Raw genomic sequence first — 19,771 nt, 5'->3', positions numbered from 1 at the left:
ACCTTCACTCCTATGAAGCCACTCAGAAGTAGGATTTAAGAGAATAAGTCTACTCATCTGCCTTACTTGTAGCTGAACTTTAAAGCTGATGAAAAGCTTTGAAATTGCGAATAAAAATGACCAGATCTAATTGAGAGGAAAAAAAAAAAGGAGGAGTGCTGCTCTTGCCCTGATGCAGTGCTTTCCATCCAAGTAGATTTGCAGTGTCTGGGATTTCTGCCTTTTTCTACAGTAGCTTTGAAGGCAAAGGGCAATGTCAGCTCCAGAGTGGATGGCACTTAGTTTTAGGTGCCAGCCTGAGGGAGGTAGCAGGGACTCCATTTGCAGCTGGTCCAGGGGAGGAATGCAAGTGTTCCTCAGGAATATTTTGCAAGTGAGTTATACTGACAGTATGGTCCTTGTGTGGATGCAATTTATATGGGCAAACTGTGCATTTACAGCATAGATTTTCGATGCCTTCCTCTTGTCTCTGTCATAACCCATCTGCGTGGTTAATGCTCATTCACATTAAAACCCTTTTATTTTCCTGTAAGAGTGACCATGCAGGAAGTGTTATGCCAGTCTGAAAAAGGTTCTTTTTTTAAGTAGGCTCTCAGTTCCTAACATAGACCCATTCAGTTTGGTGCATTGCATTAGTTGAGAAATGCAGATAATTTAACTAAAATCCACAGTAGTGGTTGGATGTATGAGCGTGGGCTCATGTCTAAGTTTCATCATAACCGTGAGTATTCCATGTGTTTTGCGTAGAATTGCTCATTAACTGAATCTTCAATGTTGCTGCTTTTCAGACCAAAAGAAGAGTAAGCAAGCTAAGATTTAATGTAAAGAAAGTTTCCTCCATTTTCCTGCATCCGGTACTTTATTTAAAGCATCCTTCAGCATCCATCCTCTCCGGGCTTATAGAGCAGCTAAAAGTCATGAAGCAGGCACCAAAGGAACAGTACAATGTGCTGCAGTGTCTGTGTATCTGTAGGTGACATGTTCAAAACCTGCTTTTGTCGAGTTCTTAGATTAATGTGAACTCAAAGACAGTGGCAGTCACCTTGTGTCCCACTTCAGGGCAGTGTTCCCCTGTGCCAGGTTGTGTGAGTTAGTGGAGGCCTGATGAGGAAAGCTGCTGCTTTGCAAACAGTTTGTGTGTTCAGTTGTTTTAGAAGTATGCAAAGCCTTTGGTGGCTCCTGTGAATGTGATCACCTTATTTCTGTGCAGGTGTGTGGGCTGCCAAGTGCCTCTTGCTAATTTGTATTTCCATGGAAAGTACCATTCATTAATAACTTCTTGACTTTCTGCAGGGCTGGAGCTTATAATTTTTCCCCTTAATTGTTTTTGCTTGACGTTATGACGATACCTGTTACCTTTTTGTCTTGGTTTTCTTTCAGCTTTTTGGCTTGCTCTTGCTTGGCAGTGAGAATTCATCTCATGGGTTTTAATTTTCAGAAAATACTTCTTTTTAATCTCATTCCTGTAGATCTGTGGCCTCTCTAATTGACTAATGGGCACAGGGAGTTATTTGTATTGGGTGACAAGTGGTGCTGGGTCTCCACAGCACATGGATTATTCTGTTTGCTTTCCTGGCACGTTCCAGGGGAGCATTTGGAGCAGAAGTCTGCAATCACCTTGCAGGTCACAGGGGGAATTTTTGCTGTATTCTAGGGGGTAAAATCAGCCCTAAATTCAGATGAGAGTTGGTCCTGTTTGTGTGCTAATCCTTATCTTTAATTCTTTCCAGTAGTATGTTTTCCGGTTTTGGTTTTCATGCTCCCCCATCCCTTAAAAAATTCAAGCTTTTCATCTCCCGGGCTGTTTGAGTGGCTCCTTTGTTCTGTGCTATGGAAACCTGTTGCTATTGTTACTCCTTTTATAAGATAATTTCCATCAGGAACCTAGAACGGGAGCAAAATGTTGCTTTGTATTCCAAGACAAATCTTGTATTTAAGCTTCCTATGCTGATTACTTCTGCATCCGTTTCTCCTGGGTCCTGTTCCTATTTTGATGCCTGCAGGTTCTTAAACCTCACTCAGGAGCGGAGTATCAAAGTGCCTGTCTGCACCAGTAGCTGAGTATGGGTTTTCTGTTCGAGTAGATGAAAGCCATTACCATTCAGCTCTTTGGAGAAGTGCTTTTGCAAGCCAGGCTGATGGTTTGAGAAGTGATTTTTTTTTTTTCATTTCTAATTTCAGATCTGTCTCAAGGGAGTGAGTACAGAAAGGTCTGGGATCATTACAGAGTATGAGGAGTCTTACAGATCTTACATACTGTCAGCAGCAGTAGCTGTGGCAGCTGCTGTCCTGGGATGGGAGGGAGGAGTGAGGATGATGGGGAGACAGGCAATGCCTGCAGTCTGAGAGGAGGAGAGTTGTGCAAGAGTCGATATTTTTTTGTTTGGTCAGCAAAGTACACAAACTGCTGTATTGTAAATGGATCACACAGTCTTTGTTGGAGGGTGGGATCGATGACTACAAGGAGCATAGTCAAAATCCTATATTGTCCTCAACAATGGCTAATGAATTGCATTTTTGATTCTGAAACCTTGCAGGAGCACATCTGACTACAACTGACTGATTTCCTCTTTCAGATTAGGTTTGCAAGTGCAAATGTGTTTTTTATTTTTAGGTGGCTTGAGGACATTTTTGCTGCTGACACTCCTTTTGCTGCTTTTTTTGGGTCACAAGCTCAATTAGTTGTTTGGCAGGATCTCAACTCCATGCTTTTTCAGGATGTTCATCAGTCTGTTGTCTAGAAAGGGTATTCTATGGAAGGTAGCCAGAGGGTATTGCAGAGACTGTGCATTGGGCTGGGAAACCCTCTTTGATAATTCACTTCTCATGGCTGGGCTGAAATTGCAGTTGAAATTCCCTAAAGTTATAACTGGAGTTGTTCTCTGTAAGATGGTTTTCACTGTGACATAAAAGAATGAAAGCACTTAAATGATAGAGAGAAGAATGAGAGATTGTGCTGGTAACAAGATGACAGCTTTGACTAGTACCTTCCAAAGCTTTTCCAGTGCTGGGAGGCTTGCTGGGTAAGCAGTCCTGTTTCTGCTCTGCCGTATTACCATGCTCTTGAAGCCTGTTCGTCTTCCTTACCTGCTCAGTTCTGTCTCTTCCAGCTGTTGGGACAGTGACAGCGTTTGTCTGTTCAGCCACTGATACAGCAGAGCCTCTGTTGCATTAGAGTCTACAGGCACAACCGTGATACAAGGGACTGCTAAAGCATAATCTACATGGGTTTTGAGCCCTGTTTCAGATGGGCAGATGTACAGATAAAAGAGAAAATCTGTTTCGAGATTGTGAGGTCTGTGGTTCGCATGTGGTTACATGATATGCTGATAGAGGAATGAGATAGTTCTTGTGCAGGCAGATTTACTGACCTCGTTGCTTAAATTGGTTCTGTCAGCGTTTTTATTATTACTTCTCTTGTGCCTGGAAATACTGTAGGTGTGGATGAAAAAGAAAGCTGGGTGCAGTCTGCATTGCAAAGTGTTGGAGGTGCCAGCACAGTGGCAGTGAAGTGACACAGCCACACAGCACGCTGCTGTTATGTTGGCAACTGGAGACCTGAACATTTTTCCAAAGAGGGGGTTTGACAGTCATTCCAGATCCTTCCTCCCCAGGGGCTGATGTGGTCATGGGGCTGTTTTCCCTTCTTCATGAGAAGCCAGTGGGCAGCATTACGTGGTAAGGAAGCTGCAAAAGGTTTTATCTGTGCTCACGAAAGAGAATGTTGCTGAGGTTGTTTGGTCTTACCATGCTCCTTCAGGAATGACCTATCAGGACCTATCTGAATTCGCCCCAGGGAAGGGTTTTTGCACTGCCACCTCCATGCACCATTTCTTACTTGGGATCCATCCAGCTTGGACTTGTTTTATTTTTAGAAACCACTGTGACTTAAACTGCAGCCAAACTCCTGGGTCTTATTTTGTGTTCCTCCTGTCTAGTTTTATCCTCTGTTCTTTCTCTCTCCAAATTACCTTGACACATTGCTGCAAAAGCCTTTTTCTGTGTTGCTCCTGCCACCGGGAGCTGCCATCAATATCTGATCTGCTTCTCCATCCTTATGACCATGAGCTTCCAGGCTTGTGGGCAGCCCTGCACAGGCAGAGCATCTTGTGCTGCTCCTAAGGAATACCTGTGACACATCCCCTTCAGGTGCTGGTGAGCCAAAGGAAGCCAGATCTCCTTCACAAGTCCCTCACCCTCCTCCTGCCCTGTTAACAGCTGGCTGCCTGTGCTAAGGGATTATTCATGCATGCTAATGCTGACAAGGGACCCCAGAGGTTTACAGAGAGTGCTCCAGTTGGGCTTCCTGCCAGCTCCATCGTAACCCCAAATGACAGAAATGTGTCCCAGTAGAGGAGATGGGCATGTGAATGGAAAGGGCTGACGTATTCCTGCGATGCACGCTATCTTTGCTGTTATTTAGACTTCTTGCTTAGTTAGGTCGACTTGGATCTTTCATTTTATTGTTCTCTTTACCAAGCTGCTGTATGTCTTCGCTTCTCCAGCAAAGGCACGTTTGGGAGCCCTGCTTTGGTTTTGTGGGAAGGGAAGTGTGGAGAACATGCCTGTGGGAGTGGAAAGAAGCCGTGCTATCGTGCCACTTAAGGTTTGACCTTATTACCACATAGACAGCTGCTGGTTAGGTCCTTTGTGGTATTGAAAATAGGTTGATGCTTTGGATGATTTTCCAGGGAGGTAATGCTGGATGATTGTAGGACTGCCTGCAGGGGTCCCTTCAGCAATAGCACAGCAGGGACTTGCAAAGGTTAGAATTGCTCTGGACGGAAACAGCATGGGATGGCTGCTGGGGATATATTACTGACCTCATCCTCAAACCAGTATTTCCTGAGCCTGGTGCCTTGTCTGGAGTGGCTTGGCCTGGGTGGTACAGTGATGATTTTGGGGGTCTTTTTTGGGTCGTGGGGGGTTTTCTTTTTTTTTTTTTTCTTTCTTTCTTTTTTTTTTTTTTTACTTTTAGTCATTATAACAAACTCTTACACTGCCTCTTCAAGTGATATAATTAAATTGTGAGAACTGGAGTCCTAATTACCCTCTCCCATGTGAGAGTTGAAGAGCTCATCTTCAGAGAGAGGCTGTTGGCTGAGATTCAAGAGAGACAAATCTCAGAGCAGGCTGCATCTATGTTGATATTTACTCTTATTAAGAATAATGGTCATTAGCAAGTGATATCAGAGCAGGTTGCTCTTTGCAGGTTATTTTTGTCTGTCTGGAAGGGAAGGCAGAAGGGAAAGCAGAATGAGTCCATCTCTGCCGTTTCTGTAAATCTCCTTTTCTGCTTTTTCCAAAGAATTGTTAGTATCGCATCTGAACTGGTGGATCTGGCATGTGCAAAAATCTGCACTGATGCATGAAAAAATTACTGATGTGTATTTAGACATTTCCTATTCTGGGAATTTGCTCCTCATCCATCCCTTGCATCAGTACAGATAGCTTGCATAAACAGACTAAACTCTCAATGCAGCAGTGCAGAGAATCTGCTTCCTAAATGGTAGGAGATATACTGGAGCAAACTGCTGCTTTCTTTCCTGTGATAATGGCTGTGCATTCAGGCAGCTGTGTGAATCTCTGCAAAAGTAGAAATCCTGAAAGCAGGGCAGACTTAGATTCCAATGAAACAGCTATTCTTATCAGTTTTTTTTTAATAGAAACTCGTGCAAACAGAAGATGAATTGTTAGGAGTTAGAGTGGTAGGAGTTGCTATCTGCTTGCTTGCACATGTAGCTCAGTAATAATGTTTTGTAGCCTTTTTCCAGTATAAACCATGCAGAACTTTCCTAACACGACTATCCATCCAGATCTCTAATGATATATAAGGGAAAATTACACTTTCTTGACTGTATGGTTTGAAGTTGCAGTGAATAGGTGGTAGAACTGGCAACAGAATTCTCTTGATACCCACTTTAATCCTCTGCTGATGACAGAACAATTGGTCTGCACATCTTGGGGGTTGACAGACCCTGTTGCCTGAAGTGGGTTTCAGCATTACACTTGTTCACATTTGTCTGGGCAAAGCTGAGATAGCCACAAATACATGTGTATACTGGAAACATTTGGAAGTGTCTAGAAGAGCATTTACCAAAGTTGACTATGGTGCAGGCTGACTTCAGTTAACTGTCTGGCAGTGAGCTGCAGCAGGGCCGCAAGAGTTCTCTGTGCCTCTAAATCTGTCTGGAGTAACACGAGAGAATGATCTGAAAATAGTGTCTCCTCCAGAGATGCCCTGACCTTCGAGTCATTTAGGTTTAGCCCATGGGACCATTGGAGGACTGCAGGTGAGAGAAGGCAGGATGTTTCTGACCCTTGGGTTTGAGGTTGCTGCTAAGTTTCAGTAGAACTCCATGTGGCAAACATGTTCCTTGGCATAACTCCAAATCTAGGGTATTTGTTCTGTAATCTAGTTTTGTTACAAGGAGACATGGTCATATTTTTCAGTTCTCAGGCTCAGATCTCCAGCCTCCTGGAGAAGCAAAAGGAGTGTTTACAGGTTACAGTGACCAGCTTTGCCTATGATCCGAAAATGCAAAACTCGTATGAATTCAGTAGGACTCTTCAGATAAACATGCTTCTATATAAGTGCTCCTTCCAGGTGTGGTAGTTGCTTTGTTAGTTCCTTAAAATGCTCATTTCCATCTTCAGCATAATATTCTGATTTTGCTGCATGTGTCCATAGCACACCCTTCCTCATTTCCATCTACCATAAACGTTTGGGAAGTTTCCCATAAGGTGCACTCTCACCTGCAGCATACTCTGAATTTAGTGTTCCTTGTTCCTCACATTTGTAGAAAGGCAGCTGGAGAACATGAGGAGAATTAGCACCAGTTCTGGCAGCAGCACTTAATTTGGTGGGGCTCTTGCAAGCCCTGCATCTTGTTGTCTCTAATCAGTTTAAACTTGATGGGTTTTCAGTGTTTTCATTTTCTAAATTGATTTATCTGTGTAAAAGGTACAAGTTGTCCTCTGTGGGAACAAGTTTCCAAGCTGTTTAATTTTGCTGTTTGTCAATGCAAAGAATAGTCTTGTCAATGTGAATCATCCTCTTTTCTTTGTACTTGTACTGTTTCACTCTTCTCCCCAGGTCTTCAATGAACTATTCATTCACTTCAGCTTGAAGTCTCCTTATGGCTTCACTTCGCTTTGCTTAGATCAGTAGCTAGGCCACAAAGACCCTTTACTTGGCCACCAAAACAAATGTATATGCAGTTTTCTCCCGTGACTTTCTCTGTTCTTAAACTCGGCCTAATCTGGTGCTGAAAGTGATTAGTTCTCGTTCAGTTTGAAGACCACCTGCACCAGGTCTGTCTGCTGTTATATCTTCCTTCAGGAGCTGTGGCAGATGGTCTTTACCTCTACTTGCCAGGTGTGGCTCCAGGACACATCCTTCATACCTAAAATGAATGGGGTTGCTGGGCCTGGGGCTCCAGAATTTCAACTGGTTTTTGTTTTCTGCCTTTTTAAGGCTAAACACTTGTGATTTGGGCTTGGACATACCAGGAACATGGTTTTTTTTGGTTTTGCATTATCTTCTGCCAGATGTAAAAGCTGACCTACTTTTTTCCCTTTGAATCTTTTCACAAATAGTGCTCTTTGACCATCACCCTAACAGTAGCATGGGCTTATTGGAAACTTGACTTCCTAAATTTTGTGTTAATCCTATGGACAGAAGATCTGCTGAGGTACTTCAACATGTTGGAATGAGCTGCTTTTCTATTGGTTAGGGCATGGCTTTGGAATGTGATTTTAAAACAGTTCACTGTGTTCTGACCAAGCAAACAGAGAAATTAAATTGACTAATGCAGCTTTTCACAATGCTTGTTCTACAAACTTAGCTAAACAGCTTCCAAATTACTGTTAGTTGGAATTAATTGCTGATAAGGAAGCACAGCAATGAGTTCTCAGAACTGAATGCATTTGATTTTCTTTTCTGGTAACCTTTCTTCCAATATATGTTTTTTGCAGTGATACTGAAAGCCGAAAATTATGCAAGAAGATGAAGGTAGATCCTAATACAAAGGAGAAGGGAGTGGATTTACTCCATTATAAGTGAGTTCTGGGATGGGATTTGTAGTTCCAAATTGTTGATTCCCCCATTAGAACTGTTCATTCTCCTTTCAGCTCCATGTTGCTGCAGCATTAAGATGACTTATTTTTTATCCTTTGATTTGGGAAATTAGTTGCCATTTCTTCAGTTTGCAAGTGTGTGTTGTGACAGAAGTTGAGATAAATTTATTCTTTGTTGAATAGAGTCCACTAAAACCACAGGCAGGGTCACGGAGAGATGTCCAGTGGACTAAAACTGCCCAGTGCACAGGACTGATGCCTGAGATTTGATCCGTGTTGCTTTCTCTGTCACTTGGCTGCTGGCAGTGCCTGCTTGGCCTTGGACAAGTCGTTTCACCTCTCTGTGCTTTTCTGACTTGAGATAGTGCTTCGTAAACTAAGTGGAGAAAGACAAGTATAGTGAGACAGCAAGAGATTTTCCTCCTGAAAATAATAGGAATAGGAATACAGTTAGGTACACCAAGAAGCTGCATCTCCATCTCCAAAAATCATACCTTGGTAACTATTCTTGTTAAAGTGTCAGGGAGGAAATGGTTTACTAGGAACCCGTTTGCTTTACACTCTCTTTTACACCCTTCCTTTTCCCTTACTCTTGTTTTTTGCCACCCTTAAATTGCTGCACTGTAAATTCTGCTTAGTTCTGTGGCTTGGGTGGGATAATTTTATTCTGGTTAGTGGGAAGTGAGGAAGAGCAGCTGTATGATTTCTAGTAACGTTCCTGTAAGTTAACACTATTCCCCACTCCTTGTTCAACAGGGACGGTGCATTTCATACTCCATATAACAGAGCAGTCACATTGAAGGTAAATTTAAATATTTCCTTATTATTCTTTTGCTTTTGCTAGATATGGGTGAGACATTTGTGGATTAAAAAAAACAGGTGTTGGTATGTTTTCATGGTGAAAAGGGAGGGGGTTAATCTTGATAAACAGCTGTCAGAATGGCCTAAGGGTTTTCATGTGTAAACATGTCTGCCAACCACAGATCTGGGAATGTTGTGAATGATTTGAAAGACTGAGCCCATGTTGAACTGTAAGGTAAATTGTAAGTTTACCTGCACTCTGGTAACAAATAAGGATTTTCTTGTTTTGATTACAAGGTGCTCTTAGTGGTAGTATAACTAAAAGTATTAGCTGATACTGCATTTTGATAAGGAGTTCTCTGGGATTCTTAGATTGTGTGTTTATAAGCTTTAAAGAGTGCTGAGTGGCCTTATCTTTGATTGGATTGTGGAACTGCAGTTCCTGTGGATGTGCTCTGAGTGCATCAGGGATAAAATGACCTTTCTTCTTCTCCAGTGAAACTTGACATAAAGCAACAGAAAGCAACGTTCTCTGGGCAAGGCAGGAGAGAAGACATGAAACATGAAATGAATGTGTAGATATTGATGATTGCGGAAATAGTGAACTAAAAGCACAGTGAGCAGGCCAAAAGTGTGCAGCTTTCCTTTGCAAAGCCCTGGTAAAGCACTGAGACTGTACTTACATGAGGCTACAGCCCTGCAATGACTTGGCTTCCAGAAATCATTGCTGTCCAGCTCTGATGCCCCATTCCCATTTCTCTTCCTCCTCCAGCAAACCCAGGCTCTGCATCATCATGGGTCTTGTGGAGGCTTGATGACATCACCCCATGTTGACATAGTTCCATGTATATCCCCTTTCTGGTTTGTTCAGGGGGTTGCCTTGGGATGGAGGAAAGCCTTTATGAGATGCTGTATGAACCTGAGTCTGCCAGAGAGGCTGTTCCTAAGCGTGCTTGCTCTGGACTTTGGTTTTACAGCCAGAGTTGTAGGGTAGCTAATGGGGGACTGTCTTGGAAGTGTGCTCTGGCTTGAATTAATTCTACCTTCATTTGGAGCTGTCAGGCAGGATTTGCCTGAGGTGGTAAGAATGGGGCTGTATATATTCCCATCTTTTGCAGTAGAAATCTTGCCTGGAACTAGGAAGGGCAATGTTAGATACCCAGCCTAGTCAGCAACTGCCTGAAGCTGCTTCTGTACTTAGTGAGGAAATGCAGCTGGTGATTTTTTTTTGCCTTGGTGAGTGGTGGGCAGAGAGAGACTTGCTAGTTGGCTAAATTTGGGTGGTTTGAACAATACATGACATGTCTTTCCTGCCCTCCATAAAGTGCTGCAACCAAGGCTTAGTGCTGTGACTCTTCCTTACAGATCAGATCAAGTGGAAAGCACCTGCAGCACTCCAGGGAGTGATGGGCTGAGAGGCAATCATAGCACAACAGGAATCTGATTGTTTATTTCTTCAGTTGCTGTTTTGTGATGAGCATTTCCCCTCTCCCTTTTGCCCAGCCTGCTGGGGAGAAGGAAGCAGCGTCCCATGGACAGGGAATAGGGGATTCTGTTGGGCATTGAAGAGGGATTTTTCAGCTCCCTCACTCTAGAGACTGTAGTCTTTCTTAATTTAATTGCCCCTGTGAAACCAGCCACTAATGATTTACAGGTTGGGCAGTGGGTCAGAGCTGGGCAGTGGTCATATAACTCAGCTGAGTGTTTACTTGTTCCACTGCTGGCAGCTGCCTGAATATTTTCTGTATTTTTCCCTCTATTCCACTTCTTCTCCATGTTTTCTTCTTTTGAGCCAGTGACCTTTGTTTCTCTCTCTCAGCTGTGTTTGTCAGGAATCTCCCAGTACATACAAACAGTGAGAAGCAGAGCAACACAGTTACTTAGGGTATCATTCTCATTTTACAGACGGGTGGACAGACTGAAGAACAGGGAGATTAAAGGATTTGTTTCACTTCATTCAACAAATGTGTGGCAATAAAACTTAGATCTCCTTTCCAGGCATCCAGTAGACATAATATTATATGTATGACATTTTGGAGAATGATGGACACAGCCCTGAAGAACTGTAAAAGGATTCTTCTGAAGTAATCAGCAGTTTCATACATGTGGCTGATCCAGCTGATAGTGTACTCAGGTTTTTAAGAAAAGCTTTTCATTTCTTAAAGTAACTAAATTCTTATGTAATTAGCAGAGATGCCCTTGTGGGTTTACTGTTAGAAAAATGAGGAATAAAGAGTAGCTCAGTGTTCACAGTGGGGGGAAGCTACTTAGCAGTCAGAACCTCCTGCTTCTGAGACATATGTTAGGATCTGAGCTATTTTGGATATCTAGTAAAGGGGGATGGAATGCAAGAGAACAAAGTTCAGTGATTCAGAATTATTAGGAATAGTTTTAAAAAGTATCTCCAGTTCTTTGCAGAGGGGCTCAGGTTCTCACCATACTAAGTGGCTTGTCAGTGTGAAAGTTGGAACTTGTGGGGGGCAATGAACAAGACGGGGAAAGAAACTCCAGCTATGCTGGAGTAATGTAGATTGTTGTAATGGGCTTTGAATTGCCAGCTGGACAGTGATTGGCTTGAAAATATAAGCCCTGTGCTTAACAGTACTTTCTGTCAAATGATTAGGAACAAAAAAGGAAATGGTATTTCACCTTGAGTCTTGAGTCCGTTTGGTTCCTTCATCTTGTATCTTATGTGAGATTCTGGTTGCCACATCAAGTGAAAGGTGTAGAAGTACTGCAGAAGGACAGAGAGGCTGATGAGAGGCACAAACAGCTTGAATACTTCTGTGAAGATCCTTGCACTTGGAAAAAAAGGAGGAGATTGTGATTGATGTTTGTGTAACTGCGTAGCTTAAAAAAGGCAGTGATTACCTCTTTTTTCTCTAAACTTGTGTGCAAACAATGGCATTTGGGGAAAGTCTTGGAACTTGTAGCTGCATATTGCAAAAGCCAAGAATTAGGAGTCTTAAAAACAGTTGTATGTAGTCATAAGAGATAGATCCATTGATAATTAGCAAGCACAGAGGTCCATATACAATAGCTGGTGCAGAGTCTATAAATTTAATCACTTTTGGCCAGAAATTGAGAACATATACCTGTGTATGCTATATAAGAATGGTATTAGTATGTCTTTTCCCCAAGTATCTGCAGGGATCTGCTGTTGGAAACCTAAGCTTAGATCAGTCTTTGATGTAACCTGGAATGTCTGTTCATATATTGCTTTAGCCACACCATATCCTAATCCCCAGTAGTGCCATAAGGCCAGAATCCAGGCTATGTTTATTACATGATGAAACCTTTTCTGGATTACAAACTACAGGGAGAGTTTTACCCTCCTCCTAAAATGGAGAAAACTCATTAAAGTATGAATCTGCTCAGGACTAGCAAAGGGAATAGACTAACCCAATAAATTGGTCCTGCTCTAAACTCTGAATCTGTTTCAAGTTTGCTGTTGTGAGGAGTGTGTGTCTGAAATCGAGGCAAGTCTTCTTATTAGCATCCCTACTGCATGACACTTCAAAGGAGTGAAGAGTACAGGGATGTGTTTCTGTATACTTTTCTTTCAGGTTAAAACTTAGGTCTGTGTATATGATCACCAGTTCTCCTGTTAAAACTTGCTTGCTTGTAGCAGCCATGTCCTGTATTCTGCTGAATTGATGTTTAAGATTCAAAGCTGTCACAGCGGTTCGGGCAGCAGGTTACAGCCCATTGCGGCTCTGTGGGGTCAAAACAAGTCCTGACCATATCACTGCAGGACAGGAAGGTAGCTGGTTCTCCAGCACTAGGGTTGCTGTGCCCTGGACCTTGCTGTGGTCTCTAACCCAGCAGCCTGGGGAGCAGTGCTTTTCTGTGATTAGAAAGTGCTGTGGTTTGTTTGGGTGTTGTTATTCCCTATTTCAAGCAATATGGGAAGTTCTCTTCGCCACATGGAGAAATGAGGGCAAGGCAATGCCCTGCCTGCTCCTGCCAGAAGACATTACACATCTAATTTTTTCTGTCTTGGCTGAGAGGGAGAGGCTGGATGAATTAAATCTCTTTAATCCCCCATCCTCTAACTGCATCTGTTTCTACATGACTGAGCTTGGCATACAGGAATTCTTGAAACTAGCAGAGTCAATTACACTCATTAACTGTTTAAAATGTTGACCCCCCTCTCCTCCCTTCCAGTGTGTAGTTGAGGTCTGTGCAGACAGAGAGTGAGCAGAACTTGATGCAGCTGTCCTAAAGGTCGCTGCTGTTTTGTCCTCTTCTTTCCTTTCCCCACATATTATTAGTCTTCCTAGGACATCATTTGGGATGTTAATGCCTCTAGGTTTAGAGTTTTTACACTGTAACTCCATTGTAAATTACTTGATTTTATATGTTTTTCCCCCCCAGCTAGCTCTTCTCTCTGCTAATGCCATTTTAAAACAAATTTCTTCTTGAAGTGTTTGTGGCCCTAACACTACTACCTCGCCCCTTAGGTCTTCTAACTGTGTACATTAAGTGCTTTGCATGCTGTCTGGTGACTGATGTATGCTGCCTCTTTTGATAAGACAAATCTCTTCAATATTAGCTGTGCAAGTAGACAGAAATAAAAATGCAATAAATGGATCCTGCCGTAAGCTCCGAATCCTCACGAGCCTCGCAGTACCGAGATGCAGGAAAATGAACTGAATTCTCCTCCCTGTTGATAAGCTGGTGGGATGTTGTACCAGAACAGCCCCACCAAAGGCAGAGAGGCAGCAAAAGTGTCTCTGAGACTGTTCCAGCAAGTGGCATGTGTCACCAGGAGTGCTGTTCACCTGCTCTTAGGAAGGCGGAATACCACACTTAGGCTTTTAGGCAGATGTTTTTGGTGTGCGTTAGTATGTGCTCAGCTCTGCTTTTCAGTCATGGGCTGTTTTGGCAAATTATCACATGGGCTGAAAAAGCTTTAATGAAGCTTTTCTTTGCTCCAGCTCTGTGTGAGCTTCCTTAGTGCTGTGGCAGCATCGTCCACTCACTCTTACACTGAAGGAAGCTCCTCAGAGACCTCACTATGTTACTGGTGTGGCAGAGATCCTGTCTGGGAGTGGATACACACCTAGAATCAATGCCACAGAGGAAGAAATGGAGTCAATATGAGTGGTGAATGAACATGGAAAACCCGGTATTGTTTCCTAGAGCAGAGACAGCAGAAGATAACAGTGATAACCCTGTACTTCCATGTACAGCTGAAAATGAGGGGCAGCGTGACTGCCAGAATCCATGGAGAGTATCTCATTGACTTAGGACTGGAGTTTCCTTCAGGCTCAGGCTGAAATCAGAGCCATCAGAGCTTATTTCTGTATGATAAAGAGGGTATCTGTGGTCTGTGATTGTTGGTTGCATGTCAGTCAGGTAAAGCAATTACAAAGTACATGTGCAAATGTACTCAGCTTGTTGGATGTCGGAGCTGCAAAATCATAGGATCTGGTACTTCCTAATTCTCCTGTCACATTTGCTTCTTACTCTCCTACTTAAAAAAATCCATTGAGTACACTTTCTAGGTAGATGGGTCACAGAGGGAACTATTGGTGGATTATTTTTCCTTTGACCAAATAAGCAGTTTGATCTCTAAGTATGGAGTTCATTACTTTTGCTCACAGCAAGTATCAGTGTGCCCTCCAGCTACTCCTGTTGGATTCAAAGGTTACTTGGATATGGTGAAGGGCATGGGAACCTGACCTCTGCAAAAAGAGAAGTCTTTCCTGCTAACCCAGGGAGTAGCTGTGGAAGATCCAGTACCATTGAAAGAGCTCTCTAAAGGATGCTTGAAGCTACTCTCTGTGTTTTGGTCCACTGCCACGCTGTTTTCCTCATTTTTATAGTGGAAGTGGGAACTGATAAGTTGGAATATCAGTTATGAGGAAGGTACACACCCACGTATCATTTGGTTCTGCAACCAATTGGAGATTTGTGCTAATCTGCATTAGAGCAGATGAGAATATGAGCAGAAAAGCAAAGGCACTGATTGGATGGGGTTTGCATGACAGCGTGGATTTGAGATTGGATGTCTCATGGTTTCCATTAGTTTTTCTTTAAAAGCTTTTTTCCCTATTTATTACAGTCTATGGTGGCCTTTCTCAAGGATCCAGAAGGTGCTCCACTATGGGAGGAAGATCCTGAAGCCAAAGATATTGTGCATGTTGACAGTGAAAAGGTACATTAGCTGGATACTCTGTTGTTTTATAAATATATGGGATGAAGGGAGTGTGTGTTTGTATTAACTCATAGTGAAACACCATTATTTCCTTTCTTTGGAAGGGAGGTTTAAAGCACTCAAACTGTTTTAAGTGATTTGACAAAGTTTGTGGGTTGTGGTATCTGTAAAGTCCTCTGCTTCCCTCCTTCCTCTCCCCTGCATGTGGTCATGATATCAGTCTGCCAGGCACACAGCAAGAACCAGAGCTTGTGAATGGTGTGGTGGAAGAGCCCTGTTTGTCTCAGGGAAGTGTAGCAGCTTGCAAGATGCAGTCACTGCAGAGTGCAAGCAGGAGGTAAAACGCTGCTCTTAAAACTGCGGGTTATTGTTAAACCTTGGGTTCCCTCCTGTGCCTGAGGTCAGGAAGCGTGGAGCAGGAAGCAAAATAAGATCCAGATCTTGAGGGATTTAACTTTATACAGTAACTGTCCTCTCTTAATGTTAAGTGGGAAAGCAGCGAATATGATGAAACTACCTTAAAAAGCCAGTGCCACCACAGAGTTACCCATTATATTCTTTCTAATATAATCAGCTTGGTCTTTTGTATTACTTTTCTAGTCTATGGATTTTTTAAACTTTAATTGATTGGACTCTAGCTGGTATTTTGTAAAGGGCTTTTTCAATTTCCTAGCTTTCATTTTTAATATTAGAAATGGTTATTTTGACATTCAGTTTTTGTAGGAAGATTAATTTTTAATGTTCACCCTCTGTACTCTATTACAAGGCTTCCAAGGGTTGCATTCAATTTGAAAACTTCATCTAGTTTCTCTATCATGCTGGTACTGAAAAATCTTTTTGTCATGGCATCTCATAGCTTTGGCAAGGTTTCATGGTGTGAAAACTGAACTTGTTTTGTTATTATTGAGTCTGACTTTTTGAATTACAGTATGGATTTTTGGATGTGTCAGCGAAGAAAGAGTTTCCAGTCAGAGATTCTACAGTGAGAGCGAACTAAAACATACAACTTCCACTGGTCTGGGATATTCAGCAGATATTTGAATCTATAATACATTTTGTAATCTTCTTTCAAGTAAAAATTGAGTAAGGGAAAAAAAAAATTGAGTCTTGTCTGTTAGGAAAGATGATCCCTTTTCCCTCAGATAAATGAGCCTGTATTCTAAGAATACATATATTAATTTTTTGAAGTTGTAATACAAATAATAAGAGGTGTCATTTGGTGTAGGTCTGGTTTTTATTTTCTTTGGTTCATTCACTAGGAATTGAGAAGGCTTCTGAAGAAGGAAGATAAACCCCTTCTTATGATGTTCTATGCCCCATGTAAGTAATGCAGCATGTCCTGTCACCTCTCTCTCCCTTCTCCACTGAGAGATGTCTAGAAGTCTGTCTAGAAGCTTCACCTGTGCTTCACTAATATCATCTTGTGCTATCTTTGTCATTCAGCTTCTTGTGTTGTTCTGCCTGTTTGTCCTCAGCTTTTTCCCTGGTTGTCCATTGCCTCTATCCTAGTCTTGTCTCTTTCTCCTGTGATGATGACTCTTGCTCAATGTTCTTTTAAGCAGTTGCTTTCTGTAATTTTGTTGCCCATTGTCCTTTCTAGATTTGTGTTGTACAAAACAGAAACACTGTATGCTGCAGGCAGAGGGAACAGTGCAGTGGTTGGGAGCAGGACTGTCCTATTCCATCCGGGAGGCACCTTGTGTGTTCCTACCTACCTTGGCAGCAGTAACTGAAATACAAGTGGGGTTTCAGGAAGAAAAGAGAAGAGCATGTTGGAGTCACTCATTTCTTTTGTGACCTTGACCTTGTATTGCTGCTATCTTGTAATTTCATTGGCTGCTTGTTCCTTAATTTTGTTCATTTACAACTGCCTTTTTGTGTTCCCTGGTGACTGCTATGTGACAGGCTTTCCAGCTCCTAAAGGAAAGACAGTGTTGCACTGGAGTTGTTGCTCAGCTGGAAAGTAGGGGAGCCATGAGAAGGGAGTAAATGTGTGACCTAAGCTAGAAAAGCCTCACAGCACTGCCCTAATAGGGAAGTTGTTGTTAGGTACTGTAAGCAATTCACTGTCTGATTCTGTTTAAAACTGTGTCCCATGGCAGCATTATCTGGTGTTTCTCGGTGTGTTTTCTCTTTAATTACTGCCTGAAATGCCAGTCTGCCTTTTTTGTCTCATCTGAGTACTGCCAAGATGGCCAGGATTGCCCCAGACTTACTTTGATTTATCACTAAGAGAATGGTTTTTCTTTTAATTAAATCACTTGTAGCTCTGTGCCCTCAGACTCTGCAGTGGCGGGGTTCTGTGTGTCCTGGTTTAGTGTGTGGTTGTTCCCAGTCACTGCTGCTGCCTTGGCATCAGCAGGAGACAACACGCCTGCTCTGCTGTAAATCACCCCTCTGGGGAGAGTTCAGCTGCAGATGTTTTCACAGTTTACCTGTATCAGAAAGAATTGTTTTCCACAACTGAGTCTGTTCCTAAAATGGGCCTTATCTAACCCTTCGTTCTCTTTGAACCGTTCCCCGAGAAACCCTCCTCCTTCCGGTTTCTCTTCTTTTGAAGTGGCAAAACACCTGCTAGTTTTCAGTGCTGTAATACTTCTGCTGCTTTCTAAACTGCTCTGGAGGAAGTCTACTTGTAAGGTTTTTTTCCTCCCCTCTGATTTCTCAGTTTGTAACTCTCTCATCTTTTATTTAACACACAGGACTTTCTGGCTTGGTTTTTGTCCATTTTTTTTTTTCTTACTCCTTTTGCTGGAGACAGAATACATCCAGCAGTTGCATTAAAATGAGGGCTTCAGGTAGCTGAAGTTATTGCTTACATACAGGTGTTACCTTTCATAACTGGGAGCAGCAAATCAAGACTGGTCATTAAAAGAAATTCTGCTTTTCTTTACTTGTAAGGGGTGGCTCGGGGAGGTCTTTGGCACGAGACGACATCAGAGGCTTTGTCTGGGAAGCTATGGAGAAGACAGCTGCCTTATTTCTCTGCTTTGTTGGAAGCAGGGGCTTTAGATTAATTGTGGCAGATTCATAGGAAACGGGCCCTTTCATTACATACCGGTGCAGAGGGAGATGAAAGTGACTGCAGAGTTAAATGTAGTTTCTTTAATATTTCAGGAATACCTTGTCTGGGCAAAACGACTCAGAGCAAAGGCACGCTTTCCTTAGAAGATATTACCTGCCATTTGGAGACCATTTACTGTACTTTCAGACCTATATTACAAAGTCAGACAGCACTAAAGATGAAAAATTAGGTATACTTATAGGCATTCAGATTTATTTGTAGTTAACTCTATCAAAAAAGACTCCTGCAGGAAACTCTGGATTTGGTGACAACAAGGAGCTGTTTATAACATCATTAAAACAAGGACTTTAAAAATTAAGGTGTTAAGTAGTGGAAAAACTAATGTGTGTTTAATTAAGCTCTTCCTTTTGAGACAAAACACAAGAAGAAAGAAGAAAATGAGTTTTTTGAGGTTACCCTTTTTATACCTGTTGAGTGGTATATGTGGCTTGGCAGCATCCTGAACAATATAACCCAGAAATAGGTGGACAGGAGAGGGTGTACTGAAGTGGATTTGGGAGCAGCAAGTTCGAGGCAGCAGCAGAGCTGGGAACAGAAGGATGATAGGAATGATGGCTGGATAGAGGAGACTGGTATGTGTGTGTGCTCCAGAAGGCATTCCGGGGAGCAGAAAGAGGGTGAAGAGGGGAAGGTAGGGAAATCTGCTTTGTGAGTTTAGGGTCTGAGGCTGCTGAGGAGAGAAGTAGGGGATCCAGAAGATGATGTTAACAACTCACATATTTTGATGTCTGTCCAGTGGTTTGGATGAAGCTGTAAAACCTCAGTGGGCCTTAAATGAGTGGTCTGTGCCCACCAACAAATTGTCATTTTGACCAGCACTAATTTAACAACCTTTGAGCAGAGAGACCAAAGGTGGAAAGACCACAGAAACAAGAACTCTCTTTCCTCTGGTTAAAGGATGTTCTTTCAGGCATGCTGATGTGATTCTAAACTGGTGGTTGCAAAATCTGTTCCTCCTTTCTGGAAGATATTTTCAAAACTCTTGTAATCTTCACCAGAACAAGACAGTTTACTGCTGTCCTATGGTGGACCCAAGAGTTTCCACAATAAGCATCTGGAGGGCTTGGCTCCAGCTTCCTTTCTTTCATGCTGTCTGCACTCCTGTCCCTTCCCATCTGCATGCAAGGATTTTACTTGGCAGGAGTGAAAACTGCTGCTTACAAGGTGATTTACTGCTAATCTGCTTAGCACTGCGCAGCGTCATCAAGCAGCTCTCAGCACACTCCAGCTATACATTGGTGGTCTTCCTCACGCCCAGTTTGTCTTTTCCACAGCTCATTATTGTTTCTTACAAGGGCTGTTGCTTTTGAGTTATGTCTTCTCAATCAACAGAGCACTGTTTAACATTTGATGCCTGTGTAATGTGTTTAGGAAATGCATCTCAAATTAATTTCAAAGCCTTGTTAAGCTGGGATGAATCCTGATACCTCCCCCTGTCCCTTAAAACACCAGAAATGCATGAAGCTTTTTGTTTGAGTTCACAATTATGACATCTTCTGTTGACTTTTGATATGTGTGTTTCATCTTATGTTCTCTTCTGGGCTCAGCTCAGAGCCTGATGAATGTAAGATGTTGTTACTCTTTTCAAACTGGGATGAGAAATGAATATGAAAATGAAAAGCATGAAAAATGGGCAAAAATAA

The 19,771-nt window shown here is 42.4% G+C and overlaps 1 protein-coding gene across 1 annotated transcript in view; it reads left to right on the top strand.

Annotated features, from left to right (window-relative positions):
- The window catches only part of PDIA5 (protein disulfide isomerase family A member 5), a 101,640-nt gene that overhangs the window by 20,605 nt on the left and 61,264 nt on the right, over positions 1 to 19,771 (top strand). Inside the window, exons 4-7 of the mRNA XM_051787623.1 lie at positions 7,978 to 8,061; positions 8,836 to 8,881; positions 14,951 to 15,043; positions 16,303 to 16,363. Coding sequence (XP_051643583.1) covers positions 7,978 to 8,061; positions 8,836 to 8,881; positions 14,951 to 15,043; positions 16,303 to 16,363 — 284 coding nt within the window. The remainder of the gene's footprint in view (positions 1 to 7,977; positions 8,062 to 8,835; positions 8,882 to 14,950; positions 15,044 to 16,302; positions 16,364 to 19,771) is intronic.

Source organism: Manacus candei, unplaced genomic scaffold (genome assembly GCF_025592945.1).
Source record: "Manacus candei isolate 608988 ecotype Guabito, Panama unplaced genomic scaffold, ASM2559294v1 h1tg000023l, whole genome shotgun sequence".
Taxonomy (NCBI): Eukaryota; Metazoa; Chordata; class Aves; order Passeriformes; family Pipridae; genus Manacus; species Manacus candei.
Note: the sequence above shows the minus strand (reverse complement) of the source record. Positions and strands in the feature narration are given on the sequence as shown.